We start from the raw sequence: 25,020 nt of genomic DNA, 5'->3' as shown, positions 1-25,020 counted from the left end.
CTCCAAAAAGAAACCCCATATCTGTTAATAATCACTGCCTATTTCCTCTCCTCATAATCCCCTAGTAACCACTAATCTACTTTCAGTCTCTATGGATTTGCCTACTCTGGACATTTCTATAAATAAATCAAACAATACGTGGCTTTTTGTGTCTGGCTTCTTTCAGTCAGCAAGTTCTCAAGGTTCTTTTATGTTTTGGCGTGTATCAGTACTTCATTCTCTTGATTTCTGAATAATACTCCATTGCATGAATATACCACATGTTTATTAATTAACTAATGAGTATTTGAGTAATTTCTACTTTTTATTTATTTTTATTTATTTTCGGTAGAGACAGGGTTTCACGCTGTTGCCCAGGCTGGAGTGCAGTGGCATAATCATAGTCACTGCACCCTCAAACTCCTGGCTCAACAGATCTTCCAAGCTCAGCCTCCCAAAGTGCTGGGACTACGACAGGCCCATGCCACTGTGCCCAGCTATTTTTTTTTTTTTTTTCATGTTTTGTAGAGACAGGGTCTTGCTTGTTTCCCAGGCTGATCTTGGACTCCTGGCTTCAAGCAATCTTCCCGCCTTGGCCTCCCAAAGTGTCGAGATTACAGACATGAACCACCAAACTCAGCCTCTCCTTTTTAACTGTTAGGAATTATACTGCTATGAACACTCCCGTACTGATTTTGAAAGATAATGTCTCTGTAAAATTATCTACCTTCAACAGAAATACCACATGAAAAGTTTTACCTCTTGTAAAGCAATTTCTTTTCTTTTTCTTTTTTTTTTTTTTTGAGACGGAGTCTCGCTCTGTCACCCAGGCTGGAGTGCTGTGGCGAGATCTTGGCTCACTGCAACCTCTGCCTCCCAGGTTCAAGCAATTCTCCTACCTCAGCCTTCTACCTTCCAAGTAGCTGGGATTACAGGCGCCCGCCACCACACCCAGCTAATTTTTGTGTTTTTAGTAGGGATGGGGTTTCACCATGTTAGCCAGGCTGGTCTTGAACTCCTGACCTCAGGTGAGCCACCCGTCTTGGCCTCTCAAAGTGCTGGAATTACAGGCATAAGCCACAGCGCCTGGCCGTAAAGCAATTTCTTAATGCAGGCTTCAGGTTTCAAGATTAGAAAGGAGAAATAATTTCTAAAAATCATGCTTATTGGGCCAGGTGCAGTGGCTTTCGCCTGTAATCCCAGCACTTCGGGAGGCTGAGGCAGGCAGATCATGAGGTCAGAAGTTCAAGACCAGTCTGGCCAATATAGCGAAACCCCGTCTCTACTAAAAATACAAAAATTAGCTGGGCATGGTAGTGCGTGTCTGTAATCCCAGCTACTCGGGAAGGTGAGGCAGGAGAATCACTTGAACCCAGGAGGTGGAGGTTGCAGTGAGCTGAGATCATGCCACTGCACTCCATCCCAGCCAACAGAGCGACACTCCATCTAAAAAAAAAAAAGAATTATGCTTACTGAACTCCTAGAGACTATAAAGCTATAAAGAGAGGTTCAAAAAAACTATTTAAATAATGAGTCATACAAATCATATTAATACAACACCAAAGACATATCAGAACACCTTTCTGAGGTTTCATCATGTTGATATACTGTTATAGAGAGGGCAGGATAATGTGTTAAAACATTTAAAAACTCAGCTACCAAAAGATGGTTACCTGAAAGGGTAAGTTTTAATCCAGTGCCCATATGTGTGGAAATACAACTCCCTAGACTTTGGCAAATAAAGAAGGTATCCCCTAAAACCCAAATTTCTGTTGAAAATCATCGACAATAAATATATATCCACTTAAAAGATAATATATTAGTTCTTTCCTGAGAAAAATCAAAGATATAATCAAGTTTAAGGCCAGATTAAAGACTTAAATAATTATTTCTAAGTAAATATAATAATACCCAATATTTAATTAACATTTACTTGTATCAGACACTGTTCTAAAGTTTCACTTTTATTAAACTCATTTTAATCTTCACAAAAATCATACAAGGTAGGTATTATTATTACACCTCTTTTTAAAGATATGGAACCTGAGGCACAGAGGTTAATATGCTTTATACAATACATAAAAACACCTTCAGGCCAGGTATGCTGGCTCACGCCTGTAATCCCAGCACTTTGGGAGGCTGAGGTAGGTGGATCACTTGAGGTCAGGAGTTCGAGATCTGCCTGGCCAACACGGTGAAACTCCATCTCTACTAAAAATATAAAAAGTTAGCTGGGCATGGTGACGCGCACCTGTAATCCCAGCTACTGGGGAGACTGAGGCAGAAGAATCATTTCAACCTGGGAGGCGGAGGTTGCAGTGAGCCAAGATCGCACCACAGCACTCCAGCCTGGGTGACAGACTGACACTCTGTCTCAAAAAAGAAAGAAATTAAAAAGCCTTCAGAAAGGTAAAAGAAACACCACAGTCTACTATATATATTGCACAAAGTTCACCACACGATGAAGCCCAACAGTCAGTAAGTTTCACTCACCGTCAGGTGCGGTGGCTCACACCTATAATCCCAGCACTTGGGGAGATTGAGGTCTGGGATTGTGTGAGCCAAGGAGTTCGAGACCAACCTAGGCAACATGGCAAAACCCTTTCTCTACAACAAATTTAAAAATCAGCCAGGTATGGTGGTGCACACTTGCAGTCCTGGCTATTTGGGAGGCTGAGGTGGGAGGTTCACTTGAGCCCAGGAGGTCAAGGCTGCAGTTAGCTGTAATCACACTACTGCCATCCAGCCTGAGAGACAGAGTAAGACGCTGTCTCAAAGAAAAAAAAAGTCTTACTCATGCTGTCATAACTTCTATAGGCTTTGAAAAGTGTCAGTATTAAATATGAATCAGTAGCCAATTACAACCTGAGATCTGACATATGACCAGCACAAAGGAGAAAGATCCAGACAGACAAGAAAAAAAAAGTTTGAAAGACATGAAAATCTGGAAGAAAACCTTTAAAAGAACTATAATATCCTCAGAGAAATGAGGTATTTCTTCATTAACCAAGATTAGATGCTATTAAAAAAAGAACATCCAGTCAAAAAGTTAATATTCTTAACCAGGAAAAATAGCAGCAGAAATAAAATACGCAATAGAAAGACTAGAAGATAGACTTGAAGACATCTCCCTGGTTAGATTTTGTTATATAGCACAGTCAACCTTAAGAAACAAATATTATCCTAGGTAGACACGACCTATTGAAGTGAGCCCTCAAAAGGGGCTAGCCTCTTCCCGGCAAAGAGATGAGAAGCATGACTGAGTCCAGACACGGCTGTGTGGCCATGATTTGAGGGTGGCCTGTAAGAGCTGAGAGTGATCCCTTGAAAAAAAAAAAAAAACAAAACAAAAAAAACAAAAAAAAACAGTGAACTCTGCCAACAACCTGCGTGTATTTGCAAAAAGCCCCCAACCACAGATGAGAACAGAGTTTAGCTGACACCTTAATTTCAGTCTTCTCGGTCCCTGAGCAGAGAATCCAGTTAGGCTGTGTGCTTGGAATTCTGACCTTCAGAATCGTGAAATAATAAATGGGTGTTGATTTAAGCCTCTAAGTTTATGGCAATTTGTTATGCAGCAATGGAAACCTAATTCACAGGTTTAAAAGTCTAAAGGTAAACACAGTAAAATTCTAGGACACCAGGGGTAAAGGGAAGATCCCATCTGACCCCTAATGACATTTTTTAGCTTGGCAGATAGCCACCAAGAATAAAGCCTACATTTCCTTGCTACCCTTTAGCTAGTGTGGCCATGAATATTTCAGTCAATGGGATTAAGCAGAAGTCTCATATAACAGCCTCTGGGAATCTTCTAGAAGGGGCAGTTTGTATATATTCTTTATCCCTTTTTTGCTCCCCCTACCCTGCTTCCTGGGATTGGGATGCTCCCAATTGGGATGATATGGTCAAAGTCACACATCGTAGCACATTAAGACAGAAGAAATCTGAGTATTTGAGTATTTGCCACCTGCGTAAGACCACTTATCTAGACTTTTAGGTTACAGAGAAATAAACGAACTTTTTTGTAAGTCACTGTTGTATTAGGTTATCTGTCATTCTTTTTGGGGGGGCGGGGGTGGATAGAGAGGGAGTCTTACTATGTTGCCCAGGCTGGCCTCAAACTCCTGGCCTAAAGTGATCCTCCCTCCTCAGCCTCCCAAAGCACTGCTATTACAGGCATGAGCCACTGAGCCCAGCCTGTCATTCTAATTTTAATTTATATACTTCCAGTGATTAAATAATAATCAGGTCACACACAGGACCAGGAATCAGAATAGCTCTAGATTTCTCAACAACAACACTAAAAGCTAAAAGATGGTGACACAATACCTCCAAAATTCTGAGAGAAAAGTGATTTCCAGCCTAGAAATCTACACATAGCCAAACTATCACTCAAATACAAAGGTATTTCCAGACATACGAATTCTCAAAAAACTTATTTCCCATGCAACCTTTCTCAAGCAGTTCCTGAAGGCTGTGTTCCACTAAATGACAGACAAATCAAGATGGAGGAAGACACGGGACCCAGAAAACAGGAAATCCAACATCAGAAAGTGGTGAAGAGAATTCCCACAATGACTGAGACATAAGCTCCAGAATGACCACCATGTGTACAGCTCTGGAGGCCAACTAGTCCAGGTAGAGCAAGAAGGCATAAAAAATGAGGCTGGGCACGGTGGCTCACACTTATAATCCCAGCACTTTGGGAGGCCAAGGTGGGCAGATCACTTAAGATCAGGAGGTGGAGACCAGACTGGCCAACATGGCGAAACCCCGTCTCTACTGAAAAATGGAAAAATGAGCTGAGTGTAGTGACACACACCTATAATCCCAGCTACTCAGGAGGCTGAAGTAGGAGAATCCTTCGAACCTGGGAGGCGGAGGTTGCAGTGAGCTAAGATCACGCCACCGCACTCCAGCCTGGGCCAGAGAGAAGACTCCGTCTCAAGAAAAAGAAAAAAAAAAAGACATAAAAAATCAGGAGAGCTGCTCCCAGAAGTGGTAATTACATGACATACATGATCATAGTAAAAGACAATAAAAAGATCTTTGGAGCTCTTACAAAGACTTCAAAATTATGTGACGAGAAAAAGAACTAAACTAAGAAACCCCATGCAATTTTTTTGTTGTTGTTGTTGTTTGTCTGTTTCTGTTTTTGTTTTTGAGATAGAGTTGTGCTCTTGTCGCCTAGGCTGGAGTGCAATGGCGCGATCTCAGCTCACTGCAACCTCCGCTGCCTGGACTCAAGCAATTCTCCTGCCCCAGCCCCCTGAGTAGCTGGGATCACAGGAGCATGCCACCACGCCCAGCTAATTTTTGCATTTTTAGTAGAGATGGGGTTTCACCATGTTGGCCAGGCTAGTCTGGAACTCCTGACCCCAGGTGATCGGCCCATCTCAGCCTCCCAAAGTGCTGGGATTATAGGACGAGTCACCGTGCCCAGCCTGCAATTGTTAACTCCAGAAAAATTAAGGAGTTATAACAAAACAAACAAACAAACATAGGATCCTAAGTGGCTCAAGCTAGCACAGTCAGAATAATATAAACTCAATTATTTAACCAAAATCTAGTAATAGGCTAAGACAATGAAAAAGGTGAAGTGGCTTTGGCAAGAATTAAGAATGGGAGAAACAGGCCGGACACGGTGGCTCACGCCTGTAATCCCAGCACTTTGGGAGGCTCAGGCAGGGATCGCTTGTGCCCAGCAGTTCAAGACCAGCCTGGGCAACATGGCGAAACCTCGTCTCTACAAAAAGTATACAAATTAGGCGGGCATGGTGGCATGAGCCTGTAGTCCTAGCTATGAGGCTAAGGTCAGAGGACTGCTTGAGCCCAGGAGGTCGAGGCTGCAGGGAGCCGTGATTGTGCCACTGCACTCCAGCCTGGGTGACAGAGTGAGACCGTGTCTCACAAACAAACAAACAAAAAGAATGGGAGAGACAAAGAGCAGAACAAAATGCTTATCTTCCAGAGATAAGCCAACAGAAAAACAAAACAACAATTAGTGGCATCAATATGTTACCTATAAACAGGAGGTTAAAAAAAAAAAAAACTCAAGTAAGAGCTAATACTATTAAAAGTAGGTGCCTCTGGAAGTGGTAAAGAACCATCTCAAGGACTCCTGCCCCTTAAGCAAGGACACAGGTCTAGGATGGAGGCTGGACCCAGACAACAGAGAACCCCCAGCCCACATCCTCTACTTCTACCCCAAGACTAGCAAGTACTGAGAATAGGCAACAGCGGTCTCATAGTGGGCAGAAGCCAAAGTGTTGAGAGAACCACTGAGGCACACAACGCAGGCCTAAGGCTGAGGGTGAAGCAGAAACACAGGGGAACCATCTCCCAGCGAATCAGCTTGTGCCCTCTGCAGAGGCAATACCAAATTTGGAAATGGAAGGAAGGTGAAGCCTGAGGTGCACTGGAAGTAGCCATAGCAACAACTAATCATAGCAACAGAGATAAAGGATGCCTTCAATGGGCTCATCAGTAGACATCAGAGCACCACTGAGGAACGTTCAGTCAAATTGAAGACAAGTCAGCAGAAATCAGCCAAACTCTAAGAGAAAAAGGAGAGAAAAAAGAAGAAACAGAATTGAGCATCCATTAGCTGTATAATGACATCAGTGTAGTACGAGGCAGCAGTTTCTCAATCTACCAAAAAAAAAAAAAAGAAAAAGATGATGAAAGTAGTATCTGCTCCCATTTGTCCATCTAACTTCGCCCTTCGGAATGCTGGGCTCTATTAACTGTTTCCTTAATCCACAGGTCAGCCCTCCCGCTGTTCCCCCTCGGAACCTGCCACTCATTACCATAACTGTGCCCCCCGGCTCCTGATGGTTAAGTGCTGCCTCTCCTGGCTTTTACTGCCTTGGGGTCTAATCACTTTCCCCACACCACCCCTTGCTGTCAGTGAACTCAGGTTCACGGTGGCATTCTCACAGCAGCCCTAGACCATGGAGGGGAATTGCCAGGGAGCTGCTCAGTGAGGCTGGTGCCTTTCTCACCAGCAATTTCTTCTGCTTTGGTAAATGATGTGTCCTCTAGGCCCTTCCATGGAATTTAATTACCCAGAATGTTTTCTGGACTTCATACTATATCCAATCTAGCATGCCCACTTATTAAAAACCTGCCTTCCAGGCTGGGTGCACTGGCTCATGCCTGTAACCCCAGCACTTCGGGAGGCCGAGGCAGGAGGATCACAAGGTCAGGAATTTGAGACCAGTCTGGCCAACATGGTGAAACCCCATGTCTACTAAAAATACAAATAATAGCTGGGCATGGTGGCAGCCACCTGTAATCCCAGCTACTCGGGAGGGTGAGGCAGGAGATCATTTGAATCCAGGAGGCAGAGGTTGCAGTGAGCTGACATTGCACCATTGCACTCCAGCCAGCGTGGGCAACAGGGCGAGACTCCATCTCCAAACAAAAAACAACAACAACAAAAACCTGTCTTCCATGGCACTTCTGGCCTCTTGACATCTCTTACTGGGGACGATTTCTTTTTCCCTGATGCTAGGACCCATCCCAGTACAACTCAATCTGTACCACCAAAAGATATCAATGGTGAAAGGTCAGAAGCAGAAGAGAGTCTCCCCATTAAAAGTCATACCAGCTGGGCGCGGTGGCACACGCTTGTAATCCCAGCACTTTGGAAGGCCGAGGCAGGCAGATCACCTGAGATCAGGAGTTTGAGACCAGCCTGGCCAACATGGTGAAACCCTGTCTCTACTACAAATACAAATATTAGCCAGGTGTGGTGGTGTGAGCCTATAATCCCAGCTACTCAGGGACTGAGGCAGAAGAATTGCTTGAACCCGGGACACAGAGGTTGCAGTGAGCTGAGATCACGCCACTGCATTCCAGCCTGAGCGACAGAGCTAGACTCTGTCTCAAAAAAAAAAAAAAAAAAAGAAAAGAAAAGAAAAAGAAATATTAGCCAGGCGTGGTGGCACACACCTGTAATCCCAGTTACTTGGGAGGCTGAGCCAGGAGAATTGCTTGAAGCTGGGAGGCAGAGGTTGCAGTGAGACAGCACCACTGCCCTCCAGCCTGGGCAACAGGGCAAGACTCCCTCTCAAAAGATGAAGGAAAAAAAAAAAGGTTATGATGCCTTGTCCAGTTTCTGGACTTGAGTCAACTTTGGACACAGAGCTATTTACTGAAGGAGAGGCCAGATCCTCCAGGGAAAGACTGCAACACCAAAGCAGACATGCACTGTCATGAGTTCTCCAGACCATTCCCAAAGAGACCAATGATCATTTACTCAAGAAACTGGGCAATGGGGAAAGGGGCACACCAAGACATTTCACAAGCTGTTAGATCTAAGGTCCGAGCTGGCACTGACACCAAGCGATCCAAAGGGTCAGAGCCCCCTGTGTTAGAAAGGGGGCGTGCGTGGGAGTGAGATTTTCCCCTGGCTGAGCTCTGGCTCGCGATGCATGCGCTGGTTGGGTCCAGAAATACACCTAGTGGACATTCTCCCAGTCCCTGAATATGAAATTGGAATAGACACACTTAGTTGTTGGCGCAACCCTCACATTGCCTCCTTGCTCTGTTGTATAGGAGCCAAATGCAAGTGGCTACCCACCCCCAGCCATGGCCAAGACATATCAAAACCAATAGCCCATATGGGAAGGATGGCAGAAATCAGTGCCACCCTTAAAAACCTAAGAGAATGCAGGGGCCATGGCCCCATCATACTTCCATTTAATTCACTCATCTGTCAGTATAAAACCCAGATGGAATGTGGAGGATGGCAGTGAACTTCCACAAACTCAACCAAATAGTGCCCCAATTATAGCCACTCTGCCACCTCAGGTACATGGTATGTAGCAACTGATAGGGCAAATGTACCTTTTCTATGCCTATTAGGAAAAAACATCAAAGACAGTTTAGATTCACATGGACAAGAGTATACATGTACAGCTTGCCTCATGCCTTCTGGGAATCCGGCAGCAAATCACACTGGTCCACTTACCAATAACATTGTCAAGCAAGAAAAATGATGAGACACAAGTCTCAAACATTTTAGATTTATTTGCCAAAGTTAAGGACACACGCCCAGGAGACAGGCAACTTTCTCTGAAGATGATTTTTGAGGGCTCCAAATGTAAAGGGGAAAGGGCAGGATATTGAGAAGTACACAATTTTCAGGTAAGGGGTGGGTAGGAAAAAATACTCATGCCTTTGTCTGGCTCCGTGAATCTGCATTTTTTTTTACATAAGATGACATAAACAAATGGGGCAGAAGAAAAATGTAGGGAATCTGCATTCTACGTAACACAGACAAAATGGGGTGGGGAATAGTCAGATATGCATGTGTGTGTGGTGGGCCGGGGTGACTGCACCTGTAAAGATAAGCTATCAATTTGCACTGCTCACTAGGCATTTCCTTGTGAGCAAAATATGGGGGAGGTGTGTAGCTTTTCATCTTGTAGCCATCTAATTTAGGAATCAAAAGGGGGAGGCAAGTTTGCATGACCCAGTTCCCAGCTTGATTTTCCCTTTGGCTAAATGAGTTTGGGGTCCCAAAATTTAATTTCCTTTCATAACATCATGCTAACAGAACCCGGAGAAGAGGTTTCTGCGAGGCTAGAATGTTCAAGGCCTTGGTAAGACATATCTGATCCAGAGGGTGGGAGGTAAAACTTAGGAAGAATTCAGGGGCTTTTCCATGTCAGTACATTTTTATAAGTTCACTGGTCTGGGCAATGACAAGACACTTCCTCAGAAGGAAAGAATAAATTACTGCATCTTGCACTTCCCATAAAAGAAGGGAGCACAGTGCTGGTTGGCTTCAACAGGTTTTGGGGCAGCTTATTCCATACCTAAAGATAATGCTCTGATTCATATGCTAAGAGGCACCAAAGGCTGCCTGAACATTGGGGTCCTTGCGTCCAAGGACCAGCAGGCAAGAATAGTCACCATCTTAGCAGAAGTAATTGAACCTGATCAGCAGAAAAAAGTAGGGCTGTATGCAATGGAGATGCACGTGGAAGAACAGGTTTAGCATACAGATGAGAAACTTAGGTGTCTCCTGGTATTCTCTTGTCCAATTTTTAAAGTAAATGGACAAGGGCAGCAACTCTAAGAAGGGCGTGGTATCCAGGGGCTCAGACCTCCAGGGACAAGGGTTTCCAGAGCAGCCTGTATCCACAACTTACTGTTCTAGGGCATCAAGACCTGGCCTGTCATCCCCAACAGGGACAACTTTGAAGCATCATCTCTTCTACAAAGCCTCGCACACAGCAGGAAGGCTGAGGCATCGCTTGAGTCTGCAGCACTACTTGTCCACTCCTGTCCACTTCTTCCCCACCCCCTTCCACAGCTGTGATGCCACAAGCATTCCATAAACCTGCTGTCCACTCATCTCCATCTCGGCTTCCCTGAGAACCAATCTAGAACAAATGACATAGATATTTCGAGATAGTCATTTTCCATCAAATGAAACAATACGTGTCAAGTTGTCTGGGCATCGCCTGACACACAGTAGGCCTTCAATACATAAACATAAGAAATAGTCTCCCAGGAAATCCTAAAGCCCAGGATTATACATATATTCTGTATGTTAGGTGAGAGATAGAGAATTTCTGAGACACAGAACGTAGGAAGCATTTATTGTATTTGTTTATTTACTATTTTAGAGACAAGGTCTTGCTCTGTCATCCAAGCTGGAGTGCGGTGGTGCCATCATAGCTCACTCACTGCAACCTCAAACTCCTGGGGCTCAAGCAATCCTCTTGCCTCTGCCACCAGAGTAGCTGGGACTACAAGCACATGCCATGTAACAGCTTTGAGTTTTTTAGAGATGGGTCTTGGCTGGGCACAGTGGCTCACGCCTATAACCCCAGCACTTTGGGAGGCTGAGGCAGGTGGATCACTTGAGCCCAGGAGTTTCAGACCAGCCTGGGCAACATGGCAAAACCCTGTCCCTATAAAAAATACAGAAAATTAGCTGGGTACAGTGGCACACGCCTGTAGTCCTAATTCCTGGGGAGGCTAAGGCAGGAGGATCGCTTGAGCTCTGGAGGTAGAGGTTGCGGTGAGCTGAGATTGCACCACTGTACTCCAGCCTGGGCGACAGAGCGAGCCCGTGTCTACAGAGAAAGAGACAGAGACAGAGAGAGAAAGAGAGAGATATGGTGTGTGTGGGGGGGTGGGTCTTGTTATGTTGCCCAGGTTGGCCTCTAATTCCTGACTGCAAGTGATCCTCCTGCCTTTGCCTCCTGAGTAGCTGGGATTGTAGGTGTGAGCTACTACACCTGGCTCTGGAAGCATGCATGTGTTTTACAAGCATTCTCAGCTGGGCATGATGGCTCATGCCTGTGATCCTGTGATCCCAGAACTCTGGGAGGCTGGGGTAGGAAGATCGCTTAAGGTTCGAGACCAGCCTGGGCAACAGAGTGAAACCCTGTATCTACAAAAAATTTGTAAAAATTAGCCAGGTACAGTGGTGCACGCCTGTAGTTCCAGGTGGAAGGATCTCTTGGACCCAGGTATTTAAGGCTGCAGTGAGCTATGTGGGCCCCACTGCACTCCAGCATGAGTGAAAGAGTGAGATCCTGTATCTAAATAAATAAACAAAAATTTGAAAAAAAGTACTCTCAATTCTGCTAAAAGGTCAGTGCAACAATCCAAATATTCATTATCCATACCATATTCCTATTTTAATTTGATTCTAAAAGGCATAAAAACTTTAGAATTCTAACTGCATCTGAAAGGTAAAGTACTTTTACCTAAGGAACAAATACTAAACAATGTATTTTAAAATTATAGTATTCTGATTGTTACCAAAGAACACTAGGGGGCACTAATGTACCAAGAAAAGCCCAAAGGTCCCTCAAAATTTGGGGAACTGCATTTTGTTTTGTTTTGGTTTGGTCTGGTTTTCTGAGACAGAGTTTCGCTCTTGTCACCCAGGCTGGAGTGCAATGGTGCAATCTCGGCTCACTTCAACCTCTGCCTCTCAGGTTCAAGTGATTCTCTTGATTCAGCCTCCTGAAGTAGCTGTGATTACAGGTGCCCGCCACCAGGCTCAGCTAATTTTTTTGTATTTTTAGTAGAGACAGGGTTTCACCATGTTGGCCAAGCTGGTCTTGAAGTCCTGACCTCAGGTGATCCACCCGCCTCGGCCTCCCATAGTGCTGGGATTACAGGCATGAGCCACCGTGCCAGGCTGGGGAGCTGCATTTTTAAAATATTCCACAGGATAAGAGTTTAAACTGCCTTATAAAAAACCAAATCCCTTTTCAACTGAACATTCTCCTTACTGAATCACAGGATCATAAGATATTTTAAAATTATCTTCATGGTAAATGATCACATAGAAATTAGATAAATTGATTCTTATCATGAGAACGATTAGAAATTAAACTCTTTGCATAATTCAATCATGCTTAGATAATGAGCACATACATTTTTTAATGTTTCCTACGTAACACAATCATGTAACTTCAGCTAAGTGTTATTTTCTAAGATAACAGTTAAGAAAATACAACAGATCTTCAAACAACACCATTTCATTCAACATCGTTTCATTGCTATGTTCACAAGAAAAAAAATCGATTCTTGGAGAGGGCCACTGTCTGTGTCGAGTTCACGTGTTCTCCTCGTGTCTGTGTGCAGGTATCTCAGGTACTATTTTCCTCCCACATCCTGAAGTGTGCATATCAGGTGAATGAGTGTGTCTGAACTGTCCCAGTGTGAATGTGGGTGCGTATGTGAGTGGCCCTGTGACAAGATGCATCCTGTCCAGGCCTGGATCTCCCTGTGCTCCCTGAGCTGCCGGGATAGGTTCCAGCCACCCTCGTACCTGAACTGGGATCAATGGGTAAATAATTATCTTGCTTGTTTTTACTAATCTTTCTAAATGTATGAATAGCTCACATTTATTTCAATGTTTAATATTAGAAGTGTTTGCTCTTCATTTAGAAGTGTGGTAATTTTCTTTTCTTTTCTTTTTTGACGCAGAGTCTCACTTAGCTGCCCAGGCTGGAGTGTGGTGGCATGATCTTGGCTCACTGCAGCCTCAACTTCCTGGGCTCAAGTGATCCTCCCATCTGAACCTCCCAAGTAGCTGGGACTATAGGTGCATGTCACCACATCTGGCTAATTTTTGTTTTTGTAGAAGTGAGGTCTCCCTATGTTGCCCAGGCTGGTCTTGAACTCCTGGGCTCAAGCAGTCCACCTGCCTCGGCACTCCAAAGTGCTGGGATTATGGGCATGTGCCACCATGCCTGGCAGTGATTTTTTTTTTTTTTTTTTTTTTTTTTTTTTGTTGAGACGGAGTCTCGCTCTGTCGCCCAGGCTGGAGTGCAGTGGCGGATCTCAGCTCACTGCAAGCTCCGCCTCCAGGGTTTACGCCATTCTCCTGCCTCAGCCTCCCGAGAAGCTGGGACTACAGGCGCCCGCCACCTCGCCCGGCTAGTTTTTTTTGTATTTTTAGTAGAGACGGGGTTTCACTGTGTTCGCCAGGATGGTCTCGATCTCCTGACCTCGTGATCCGCCCGTCTCGGCCTCCCAAGTGCTGGGATTACAGGCTTGAGCCACCGCGCCGGCCCGTGATTTTTTTTTTTTTTGCGACTAGAACTATGCTGTAGGAACTTAACTCTTGTTTATATGCATTGGCCTATGGTAAAGTTGGTTTCCTTATACATCATTTATCCAAGAGTTAGTTTCCAAAAATCTATCATTGACATTAAGTGAGGACTTACTGTATATATGCTGATGTTCATGTCAAACTAAGGCCCAGTTTAACATGGTCTCATGTTCAAAGTTCAAGAAAATAGCAGAAATGGCCAAATATGTAAAGAGCTGAACACAGATAAATGAACTTATTCAATCTAGGTAATTACAGAGCTGAGAGGTAAAACTTATCTTGTGTTCATGGAGGACACAAAAAGCAAAACATGATAATTCCTTGCTAGCGAGATTAATGCGACTTAGTAGCAGAGTTAAGACACAGACAACAGGCTGGTGCAGTGGCTCCCTCCTGTTATCCCAGCACTTTGGGATTGACAGCACTTGAGGACAGGAGTTCGAGACCAACCTGGCCAACACGGTGAAACACTGTCTCTACTAAAAATACAAACTATGGTGGCATACGCCTGTAATTCCAGCTACTCAGGAGGCTGAAGCAGGAGAATCACTTGAATCTGAGAGGTGGAGATTGCAGTGAACCGAGATCGTGCCACTGCACTCCAGCCTGGGTGACAGTGGGAGACTCCATCTCAAAAAAAAAAAAAAAAAAAAAAAAGACACAGACAAAAATAACACTAACACAAGGTAGAAGATGAATAAAAGTGCTATACTGTGCCCAGGAAACCTGGAAGAGTAGAGTTTCCTTCCAGCTGCAAGATGTTAGGAAAGAATTTATGGATATTACATTTGAGCGGCACTTTGAATGGGTAGATCTGGGCTATGCAGAAATAGATGACAATAGAATTTTCTTAAGTATATAGAAAAGAATGAGCAATACAAGACTACAGAGGGAGACAACAAGTAGTTCACGTAGTCAGGCACATCGAGCCATCTGCAGCTCATATTTGAAACCCCACAAAGTCAAGCATAGAAATTAACCACAACCTTTGTTTATTATAACAGGTTCTCAGCTTAAGACTCCATATCTGGTTCACAAGTATCAATTTATGAACAAATAGACTAGAGTGGTATAAAATGCACTAATTCAAACATGCTTAGCATACAGAATCGACTCATGGTAATGTATTAAACATAGTTAAATTTAGTCATTAGAATAATGAAGTGTGAAACAATATAATAATAAACTTGTTCTTTAACTCGTGATAAATTCACATAAAGCTTCCAATCGTGATTATGAAACAACCTTTAGGTATCATGTTGGACTACGGTCAACAACTAGAATATACAAGAAATACACTCTATGTCATGGTTAATTTTGCATATCATTTAAATAGTCAAAAAAACATTAATATGGGGTAAAGAAACTTTTAGCTATGAAAGGATAACAGAACTGTTATGCTGAAAAGATGAGCATAAAGCTGGACAAAATTGTCAAAACGAACCATTTCGTGGTGCTGGATATCCATTAAACAAACAAACTGAGAGGCAGTTACTCCAGAGGAATGGCAGGAACTTGGAGGAAGAACACTGGAGTCTTTAGCTTTCTAGTCACAGGCTATTACTCCTTCCCACTTCCCCAAACAAGTCTGACCCGGGCAGGCCTGGCAGTGAAACCCAGCAGTTTTGCTGCCAGAGGGAAATGACTTGATTTAAAACAAAAGGCAAAAACCCAGTAAAAGTAGCAAATACAGCAGAAAACAAATGAGAACACCTACATGCTTGCTAGCGTGAGGCTGCTGTTTCTATTAGAGTGTATTAGCTTTCCACCACTGCTATAACAAATGACCACAAACTCGGTGGCTTAAAACAACAGAAAGAAACGTGTTACCTCATAGTTCCGTATTTGAGAAGTCCAGAATGGGTCTCGTTGGGAAAAATCAAGGTGTTGCAAGGGCTCTGAGGGAGAATTCATTTCCTTGCTTTTCCAGTTGCTAGAGACTGTCCACATTCCTTGGCTCACAGCCCCCTTTCCTCCAGTTTCTAAGGCAGAAACACTGTATCTCTCTGATGATTCTCTCATAGGCACATTTCCCTCTTATTACACTTCTTTTTCTTTTTCTTTTCTTTCTTTCTTTTTTTTTTTTGAATCTTGCTCTGTTGCCCAGGCTGGAATGCAATGACACAATCTTGGCTCACTGCAACCTCTGCCTCCTGGGTTCAAGTGATTCTCCTGCCTCAGCCTCCCAAGTAGCTGAGATTACAGGAGTACGCCACCACACCCAGCTATTTCTTTTCTTTTCCCTTCCTTCCTTCCTTCCTTTCTCTCTTTCTTTCTTTCTTACAGGGTCTCCCTCTGTCACCCAGGCTAGAGTGAAGTGGTGAAATCATGGCTCACTTCAGCCTCAACCTTCCAGTCTCAAGTGATTCTCCAACCTCAGCCTCCTGAGCAGTTGGGACTACAGATGCACACCACCACACCAGGCTTTTTTTTTTTTTTTTTTTTTTTTTTCCGTTTTTTCAGAAATGGGGCTCTCCCTATGTTGCCCAGGCTGGTCTCAAACTCCTGTGCTCAAGTGATCCTTCTACCTTGGCCTCCCAAACTGCTGAGGTTACAGGCCTGAGCCACTATATCCAGCCTCTCTTACACTTCCAAGGACACCTGTGATTACATTGGGCCCACCGAGATAATCCAAAATAATTTTCCTATTTTAAGGTTAGCTGATCAGCCATCTCAACTCCATCTGCAACTTTAACTTCCCCTTGCTGTGTAACCTAACATACTTACAAGTTTTGGGGATTAGGACGTGGATGTCTTTGGAGGGCCATGATTCTGCCTACCACACAAGCAAATGGCAAAACAGCCTAAAACTTAACAAGACTACCCTGAAAACGAAAGAACTGGAGTAGGAGTAGGTAAGCTTCCCAGGTACCCCAGGCTGCTGGGAAACTCCACACATCTGCAGGAGAAAGGAGAGGGGGCCTTGCAAAAGTCAGAGCAGAGGAAGAAGTGAGAAATGCCCGGACTCTGAAAGCACTCTCCAGCCTACACACAGATCCAGGGCAGAGCGCAGAAGCCTAAGGGGATTGAGTAATGGAGCCTGCTGCTGCCCAAACACGGGCTCACCACTAGGCTACACAGATGCAGGCATGAATCCTAAAATACTATGCTGAAAGCCAGGCGCAGTTGTGCATGCCTACAGTCCCAGCTACTCGAGAGGCTGAGGTAGGAAGATCACTAGAGTTCAGGAGTTCAAGTCCAGCCTAGGCAATATAGTGAGACTTGTCTCTAAAACAAACAATTGAAAAAAAATTTTTTTTTAACTCAGCAGAGATATTAGCTGGCCAGACTCACTCCAGATTCCACAGATGAAAGCCAGGCTGGTTAATACATTTAACAAAAGGACTGCAAGATCTCTACGTTGAAAACTTCAGGCCAGGCGTGGTGGCTCATGCCTGTAATCCCAACACTCAGAGGCTGAGGTGGGTGGCCCAGGAGTTCGAGACCAGCCTGGACAACATGGCAAAACTCCATCTCTACAAAAAATACAAAAATCAGCCAGGCATTGCGGTGTGCACCTGCAGTCCCAGCTACTCAGGAGGCTGATGTAGGAGGACGACTGGAGCCTCGAGGCTGCAGAGAGCTGCGATTGCATCACTGCACTCTAGCCTGGGTGACAGAGTGAGATCCTGTCTCAAAAAAGAAGAAAAAAGAAAAAAAAGCTTCAAAACATTGCTGAGATAAATTAAAGAAGATCTAAATAAATGAAGAGGTTTCATACTCATGGATTAGAAGAATCCATATTAAGATGGCAAGTCTCTACCAATTAACCTATAGATTCAAGACAATACAATCTCCATACAAATTCCAATATATGTTTTTATAGAAGCTGACAAGATGATCCCAAAACTTATATGAAATGCAAAGGACTGAGAATACCCAAAGTAACTTTTTAAAAGAAGATATTTAGAGAACTTACACTGTTTAATATCAAAACTTAGTTATTCACACCTGTAATCTCAGCACTTTGGGAGGCTGAGGTGGGCAGATCACTTGAGCCCAGGAGTTTGAGACCAGCCTGGGCAACATGGAGAAACCCCGTCTCTACTAAAAATACAACAAATTAGCCAGGCATGGTGGCACACACCTGTAGTCCCAGCTTCTCAGGAGGCTGAGATGGGAAGAGCACCTGAGCCTGGGAGGCAGAGGCTGCAGTGAGCCGAGACTGTGCCACTGCCCTGCAGCCTGGGTGACAGAGCGAGACCCTGTCTCAAAAAAAAAAAAAAGAAAAAAGAAAAAAATAAAACAGAAACATTTAAATTATGGTCAGTTGATTTCCAACAAAGGTATCAAGGCAATACAATGCAAAAAGATAGTCGTTTCAATAAAACTTGAACAGATAGTAAAAGGTGGCGTATCCATACACTGGAATATTCAGCCATAAAAAAGACCAAACTACTGATACATGCTACAGCATGGATGAACCGCAACAACATTATGCTAAATTAAAGAAGCCAGACACAAAAGTTTGTATGGTACTATTTACAAGAAATGTTTAGGCTGAGTGCGGTGGTTCGTACTTATAATCCTAGCATTTTGGGAGGCTGAGGTGGGTGGAAATCATCTGAGGTCAGGAGCTTGAGAACAGCCTGGCCAACATGGTGAAACCCCATCTCTACTAAAAATGCAAAATTAGCTGGGCATGGCGGCAGATGCCTGTAATCCCAGCTACTTAGGAGGCTGAGGCAGGAGAATCGCTTGAACCCAGGAGGCGGAGGTGAACCAAGATCGCGCCATTGCACTCCAACCTGGGTGACAGAGCGAGACTCAGTCTCAAAAAAAAAGAATGTTTAGGAAAGGCAAATATCTAATATCTAGAGACAGAAAACAAATCAGTGGTACCCTGGAGCATGGGAAAGGGACAGGGGATGAATCTAAACAGGCATGAGGAAACTTCTGGGGTAACAAATGTTCTAAAACTGGATTTTTATGATATCGCACAACTGTGTAAATGTATAAAAATCACTAAAATGCACACTTACAATATGTGATCAAATCATGCTTTTCCTCTGCTCTCCTACCACAGCAAGCAACACTGAAGACCTGTGGTCCAATGTGGATGGGGGCAGTTCTCCCCACCACCAAGCAAGCAATCAGTTCTGCAGCAAACACCAACTGTATGTCCTTTAATTCAATTCCAACACTATCTACCCAGAGATAGTATCAAGCCCACAGGTGAGGGCTCAGTCCCAGGACTTCTCCTTCTCCCCACCCCTCAGACACAGCTGCAGGTCCAGACCTCCAGAACTTCTGACTGATGGGCTTTAAGTTAGGGTCCCCACAACTCCCTGTTGGAGTTCCATTAATTTGCTAGAGCAGCCCACAGAACCCAGGAAAACACGTTTACCGGTTTATTATAAAGTACATTACAAAGGATACAGATGAAGATCCTTCATCTTGCATAGGGCAAGGCGTGGGGGAAGGGCACGGAGCACCCATGCCCTCGCTGGGGCGCGATCGTTCAAGAACCTCCACATGTTCAGCTACCCAGGAGCTCCCAGAACCCTGTCCTTTCAGGTTTTTATGGAGGCTCCATTAAATAAGTATGATTGATTAAACCACTGGCCAGTAGCGACCAATTTCCCCTTCAGCCCCTCTACCCTCCCTGGAGGTTGCAAAGTTGGGTAGAAAGTCCCAATCCCCTAGTCCTGCCTTGGTCTTTCTGGTGACCAGCCACTATCCTGAAGCCACCTAGGGGTTGCCAGTCATCTTTTTGTACATCTTTAGTGTACAAGGTCAAAGACCAAATATATATTTCACAATATCACAGGTGAACTTTATGCAATGTAAGTTATACCTCAATAAAGTTGTTTTTTAAAAAAAGAATAATCAGGAGTTCCCCATGGCTGGAGTACACAAGCAGAAACAGAATGGTCTCCTCACAGGGATGCTACAGAGTGGGGGTCTCCATGACCTTAGTACTTGACCTCACTGTCCGACTCAAAGATCTTGTGGCCTTTTGACCCAAAGTTCTGGTGTATACATTTTATTGTGTGGCTTTCTCCAGTTGCTGGTCAGATGGTTATAATAGAGAAAACAATGGTAACTACTCTTCCAAACACCTCACTTACAAACATTGAACATAGAAAGATTTTCACCTTTCGTCCTGTAAAGGCAGCTCGATGAAGCGGCGTGTCTCCCATGTCATTCAACACATTCACTTCTGCACCAGCCTAGTAAACATGACCACTTTAAATATCAAGAAATATACAATGGTGAAAATCATTCCTTCAAAATACATTAAAGCCTTAAAAAATTAAAATTGTTAATACTGTTCAGGGGTCACTACTAACAATAAATTAAATTTATAGTAAAAATAAAAAGCCAACATGGTGGTATGAGCCTATAGTCCCAGCTACTTGGGAGGCTGAGGCAGGAGAATCACCTGAACCCAGGAGTTCAAGGCAAGTCTGGCAATATAGCGAGACTCTATCTCATGTGTGTGTGTATGTGTGTGTGTATATATATATGTGTGTATGTGTGTGTGTGTGTGTGTGTGTGTGTGTGTAGTAGGTTTCCTCAAAGGTAAACATCTACCTGATAGGTAGAGGAATAAAAAATAAAAAGGTGCTTTTCATTAAAAATCTATACACCTTGGCCAGGTGCAGTGGCTAACACCTGTAATCCTAGCACCTGGAGGCTGAGGCAGGCAGATTGCTTGTGCTCAGGAGTCTGAGACCAGCCTGGGCAACATGGTAAAAGTCCATCTCTACAAAAAATAAAAAAACATTAGCCAGGCATGGAGGTACGTGCCTACAGCTCCAGTACCTGAGGGACTGAGGCAGGAGGATCACTTGAACCCGGGTGGTCAAGGCTGCAGTGAGCCGAGATTACACCACTGCACTCAGCGTAATCTTGGCTCACTGCACTCCAGCCTGGGTGAAAAAGTGAGACCTTGTCTCGGTTAAAAAAGAAAAATCCATACACCTTCACTCTACTTTAGAAGCAGTCATACTGATAAAAGGAGAATGATCTCTGAATGAAATATCACATTTCCTCCATTATCAATTTAATAAGTTTTCAGGAAAAAAGATGCCATTATTTAAACGTGCAGATGAATTGTAAGATGTAACCAAATTTCAGAAATATCAGAATGTGAGAAGTTATTCATCATAGAATTAAGAAATATGAACTCTCAATTCTCGTTAAATGCAGTGCTAAGAGATCGTGACTTTTTTTTCTGTTTTTTTTTAATTTTTATTTGTGTATTGACATTATTTTTTAATTATTTAGGGTGTGCTTTGGTTATTTTTTCAACTGTCACACTCATAAAACTGAAAATAAAATCTTCATTAATATGCTCACTTTTATAATTTTTAAAGGCTAGTAATATAAAAATCTAATGATTAAACATACAATTTTAATTAACCAGGCTAACCTAATTCATGTATTCAATAAAGAACACTTAAGTGTCTTGAATGATAAACTATTGCTTTAAATAAGTCACTGTGGCTCAGGTGGCTTTTCTAAGACTTTCATCTAAAAATTTACATAACAATAATATTTATTGTAGTCATTAAAAATTAGTCATAAATAGACCTTCAACAGATCCTGGACCACTTGTCTGTGTCCAAAATAGCATGCCAGATGTAGAGGTGTCCAGCCCAAGTTAGACTTACTTCTTCCTAAAAATGGAAAAATATAAGGTATTTTTAGATTATATTTAGGTAATTTTACAACAAAATTAACTTCTCCATAACAAATGACCTCAATACTTTCCTTTGCAAAGCACTGCTGATGAGTGAGAGGCAAGGTACGTGACCTTGTAAGAAGTGTAATGGGTGTAAAGGACAAGAACTCACTAGGTGCAGATCTGGTGCCACCTTCTGACTCAATGTCCTCACCTCTAAAGGGGTAGAGGGAGACTGGACGGGGGTTACATTCGAGCTAGATGATCTCTAGCAGCTTCTTGACTCTAGGGCTCCGAGTCTTTAATCATCTTGCCATCATCAGGTCAAGAGGGGTTTTCTTGACACTGTTCACAACAAGCAACTCTCTTTGAAAACCTGTATCAGGAGGGTGGATGGAGGAGATGAAGGCAGCGCACAGCAACTCTCTGTACACCTGTACCACAACAGGAGTCAGTAAAGAATATTTCCTGCAGCACCTGGGATATGGTTTCGATTTGTCCCCACCCAAATCTCATGTTGAATTGGAGCAGGGGCCTAGTGGAAGGTGACTGGATTATGGGGGCAGATCTCCCCCTTGCTATTCTGGTGACAGTGAGTTCTCATGAGATCTGAGGGTTTGAAAGTGTGTGGTACGTCCTCCTTCACTCTCTCTCTCCTGCTGTGCCATGGTAAGCTGTACCTGCTTCCCCTTCACTTTCCACTATGACTGTAAGCTTCCTGAGCCCTCTCAGTCAAGCTTCCTGGTAAGCCTGAGTAACTATGAGTCAATTAAGTCTCTCTTCTTCATAAATTACCTGGTCTCAGGTAGTTCTTTATAATAGTGTGAAAGTGGACTAATACAATCCAGAAAGCTATGAAATCTACAGATAGTGCTAGAAAGTGGATTCTCTGACTGCAGATAAAGTCTCAGTTATTGAGGATATTGGGTTGCCAAGGTGAAAGAGAGGATCAAAGTTAAAGGCAATTAAGTGTCAGATCCTAGCAGTAGAGCTGAGGAAAGGCATAAACAACTGAATGTTGCAAAAACTAAAACTAATTCAATTTAGCAAAAAAACATATACAGAGCACTATTTAGAGCTGAGATAGCCCAAAAGCTTCCCCAAATTCCCAATCAGACTGTAGTGAATACAGCCCTATCAAATCCGAAAATCACCTGCCGTGTTGGGGCTGTTACAGCCCAAGAACATGTTATTCCAGGGGCCACCGCAGGGAAGGAGCGATGGTTTCACAGCTACTGTGGGTTGCAGTACCTCACTTACATGACACACTACCCTCAGCTCCTGGATTCCAGGATCTGAACCCACAGAAACCTCAGCCACCAACCTCTGCACACCCACAACAGGCCTCTAACAACCCTCCAAGGGACTGCAGCTGTCAACAGTGTCCCTGGGATTGTTTGCCATTTACCCAAACTCCTACATCTGTTTCCTCTCAAGTGTGTGCTCTGTGGAACCCCTAATTATACAGTCAATAAATCCCAGAGCCTCAGTCACTTTCACTGAAAGAGTGAACCTATCTTTTGCTTTCTGTTTAGTGAAACCTAGCTCATCCTGATAAGGAACCCCCACTTATTCCTCAGGTGGGGTCTCCTGTCCCCACTGTACCTCACTGAACAGAAGTTGTGTGAACCTCCACATCAAAACTCCCACTACTGGCTGAGCATGGTGGCTCATGCCTATAATGCCAGCATTTTAGGAGGCCAAGGAAGGCAGACTGCTTGAACCCAGGAGTTCAAGACCAGACTGGGTAACATAGAGAAACCCCATCTCTACAGAGAATAAAAAAATTGGCCAGGCATGGTGGTGCACACCTGCAGTCTCAGCTACTCCAGAGGCTAAGGTAGAGGATCACCAGAGCCCGAGAGGTCAAGGCTGCAATGATCCATGATTGTGCCACTGCACTCCAGCCTGGACAACAAAGCGAGACACTGTCTCAAACAACAAAAAACCCACTACTGCTTTTGGTTGATGACTTCTCCATTCACATCACAGCTCCTCCTTGGAGGCTTCTGTCATTAAGCCAAAGCTCTTGGCCTTCTCTGCTGCCATCTGCCAGCCTCCCAGTGGCCCTACCCTCACCAAGTAACTTCGGGCAATATAGACTTTCAGTCTGCTCCAAATCCTGCCACCATCCTCAGGGGGCCAACTGCCTACTCAGCACCTTGGTCTGTCAGTTTCTTAGCTTCCCTCATTTCTCACAAACCATGCCTCTGCTTAAGGTCAGGGACCCACTGCCAGAGCCACAGCCTGGGTGCCACCAACACCCCTGGACTCAGAACACAGAAAGCCACTTTCCCAAGCACTCCCGACTTCCCAGCCTGTCCACACAGCTATCCCCCGCACTTTCTTTTAAATTTACCCAGCCCCCAGCTCTAATCACTTTCTTTTTTCAAAAGAGGGTGTCCCTCTGTCACCCAGGCTATAGTGCAGTGGCACAATCACAACTCACTGAAGCCTTTACCTCCTGGGCTCGAGCAACTCTCCCACCTCAGCCTCCCGAGTAGCTGGCACCACAGGCATGCACCACCACACCTGGCTAATATTTGGATTCTTTTGTAGGGATGGAGTTTTGCTGTGTTGCCCAGGCTGGTCTCAAACTCCTGAGCTCAAGTGATCCTCTAACCTCAGCCTCCCACAGTGCTGGGATTACAGGGGTGAGCCACTGTGCCAGGCCTAATCACATTCATGTATATGTAAATACCCTCCATCTTCACTTCCTTCAATACATTCAGTGTCTGTTAATCCCTCACTTCAACATTTCTTTATCATATTCTGAAAATCCTGGCTTCACTATAATATCTGTCACAGCAGCCTAAAAAACCTCCAAAGCCTGCTAAGTACACGAGCCCAGTTTCTCCATAATCACACCCAGGTGGCTAACCAACAGTGAAGAAAAACAACAGAGCCCTGTGGATTTACACACCATAAACTCAGGACCTCACACTAGCTGAAGGCCCTTCTGTAAGGCCCTGTCCAAGCATCTCTCATATGTTCTAACAAAAAGTAATTCAGTCCTTCACTATTCTCCTCAAGCCTTTTACCCAGACAACTCTACCTTAGAAAATGACGTATTTCAGCTTCACAGAGAAAACAGAAGCTTTCATAGAATTCCCTGCGCTTCCAGCACCAAATCAACCATCCCCCCTGGATCTACAGGCACTCTGCTAAACTTTCCTCCTGAGGTCTAAGACTAACCGTTCTTCCTGGATCCTGGAGCCCATCCCTTCCTGTTTCTCAGGCCCTCCTTTTTCACCTGTCTTCAACCTCTCCCCCTTTAGGTGCCATGGGAAGGAGTAAATGCTCTGATTTCTCCCATTTAACGAGGAAACACAAATGAAACCCTCCCTACTCCATGCTCCCAGGCAGCGACTGCGTCCCGCACTCTCCCCATTCTACTCTTCACTGGCTCTTTCTACCCAACATTCCTTCCTGTCAACCCCCACCCACTGCAGATGAAGCTCATCTCCCACCAGGTCATGAACACCGTCCTCAGTTTTTATCAAGAAATGGGTCCCGGGGGCAGGTTTCCGCCATCACTGCATCACTGGACAGCACGGCCACATTCTTCCCTGGCTGCCACAGCCCTGTACCCTGTGGGTCCTCTCATTTCTCTGGCACTACTTTTCCATATCCTTTGGACAATTTATTTTCCCCGACTAGTCCATTACTGGTCACTTCAGAAGTGGTACTTCAGCTGGGCATGGTGGCTCACACCTGGAATCCCAGCATTTTGGGAGGCCAAGTCGGATAGATTGCTTGAAGTCAGGAGTTCAAGACGAGCCTGGGCAATGTAGTGACACCCTATTCTACAAAA

General features: G+C 44.2%; 1 protein-coding gene across 4 annotated transcripts in view; it reads right to left on the bottom strand.

Moving 5' to 3' along the window:
* Positions 1–25,020, bottom strand: part of OSBPL1A (oxysterol binding protein like 1A) — a 232,556-nt gene that overhangs the window by 182,311 nt on the left and 25,225 nt on the right. For 3 of the 4 annotated variants that reach the window (XM_033178095.1, XM_033178096.1, XM_033178097.1), the window contains exons 3-4: positions 21,116–21,201; positions 19,675–19,749 (exon numbers count right to left, since the gene is read on the bottom strand). In XM_033178095.1, coding sequence (XP_033033986.1) covers positions 19,675–19,749; positions 21,116–21,201 — 161 coding nt within the window. The remainder of the gene's footprint in view (positions 1–19,674; positions 19,750–21,115; positions 21,202–25,020) is intronic. The other variant, XM_033178098.1, reaches the window with a different exon arrangement.

This window comes from Trachypithecus francoisi, unplaced genomic scaffold, assembly GCF_009764315.1.
Source record: "Trachypithecus francoisi isolate TF-2019V2 unplaced genomic scaffold, Tfra_2.0 Lachesis_group19, whole genome shotgun sequence".
Taxonomy (NCBI): Eukaryota; Metazoa; Chordata; class Mammalia; order Primates; family Cercopithecidae; genus Trachypithecus; species Trachypithecus francoisi.
Note: the sequence above shows the minus strand (reverse complement) of the source record. Positions and strands in the feature narration are given on the sequence as shown.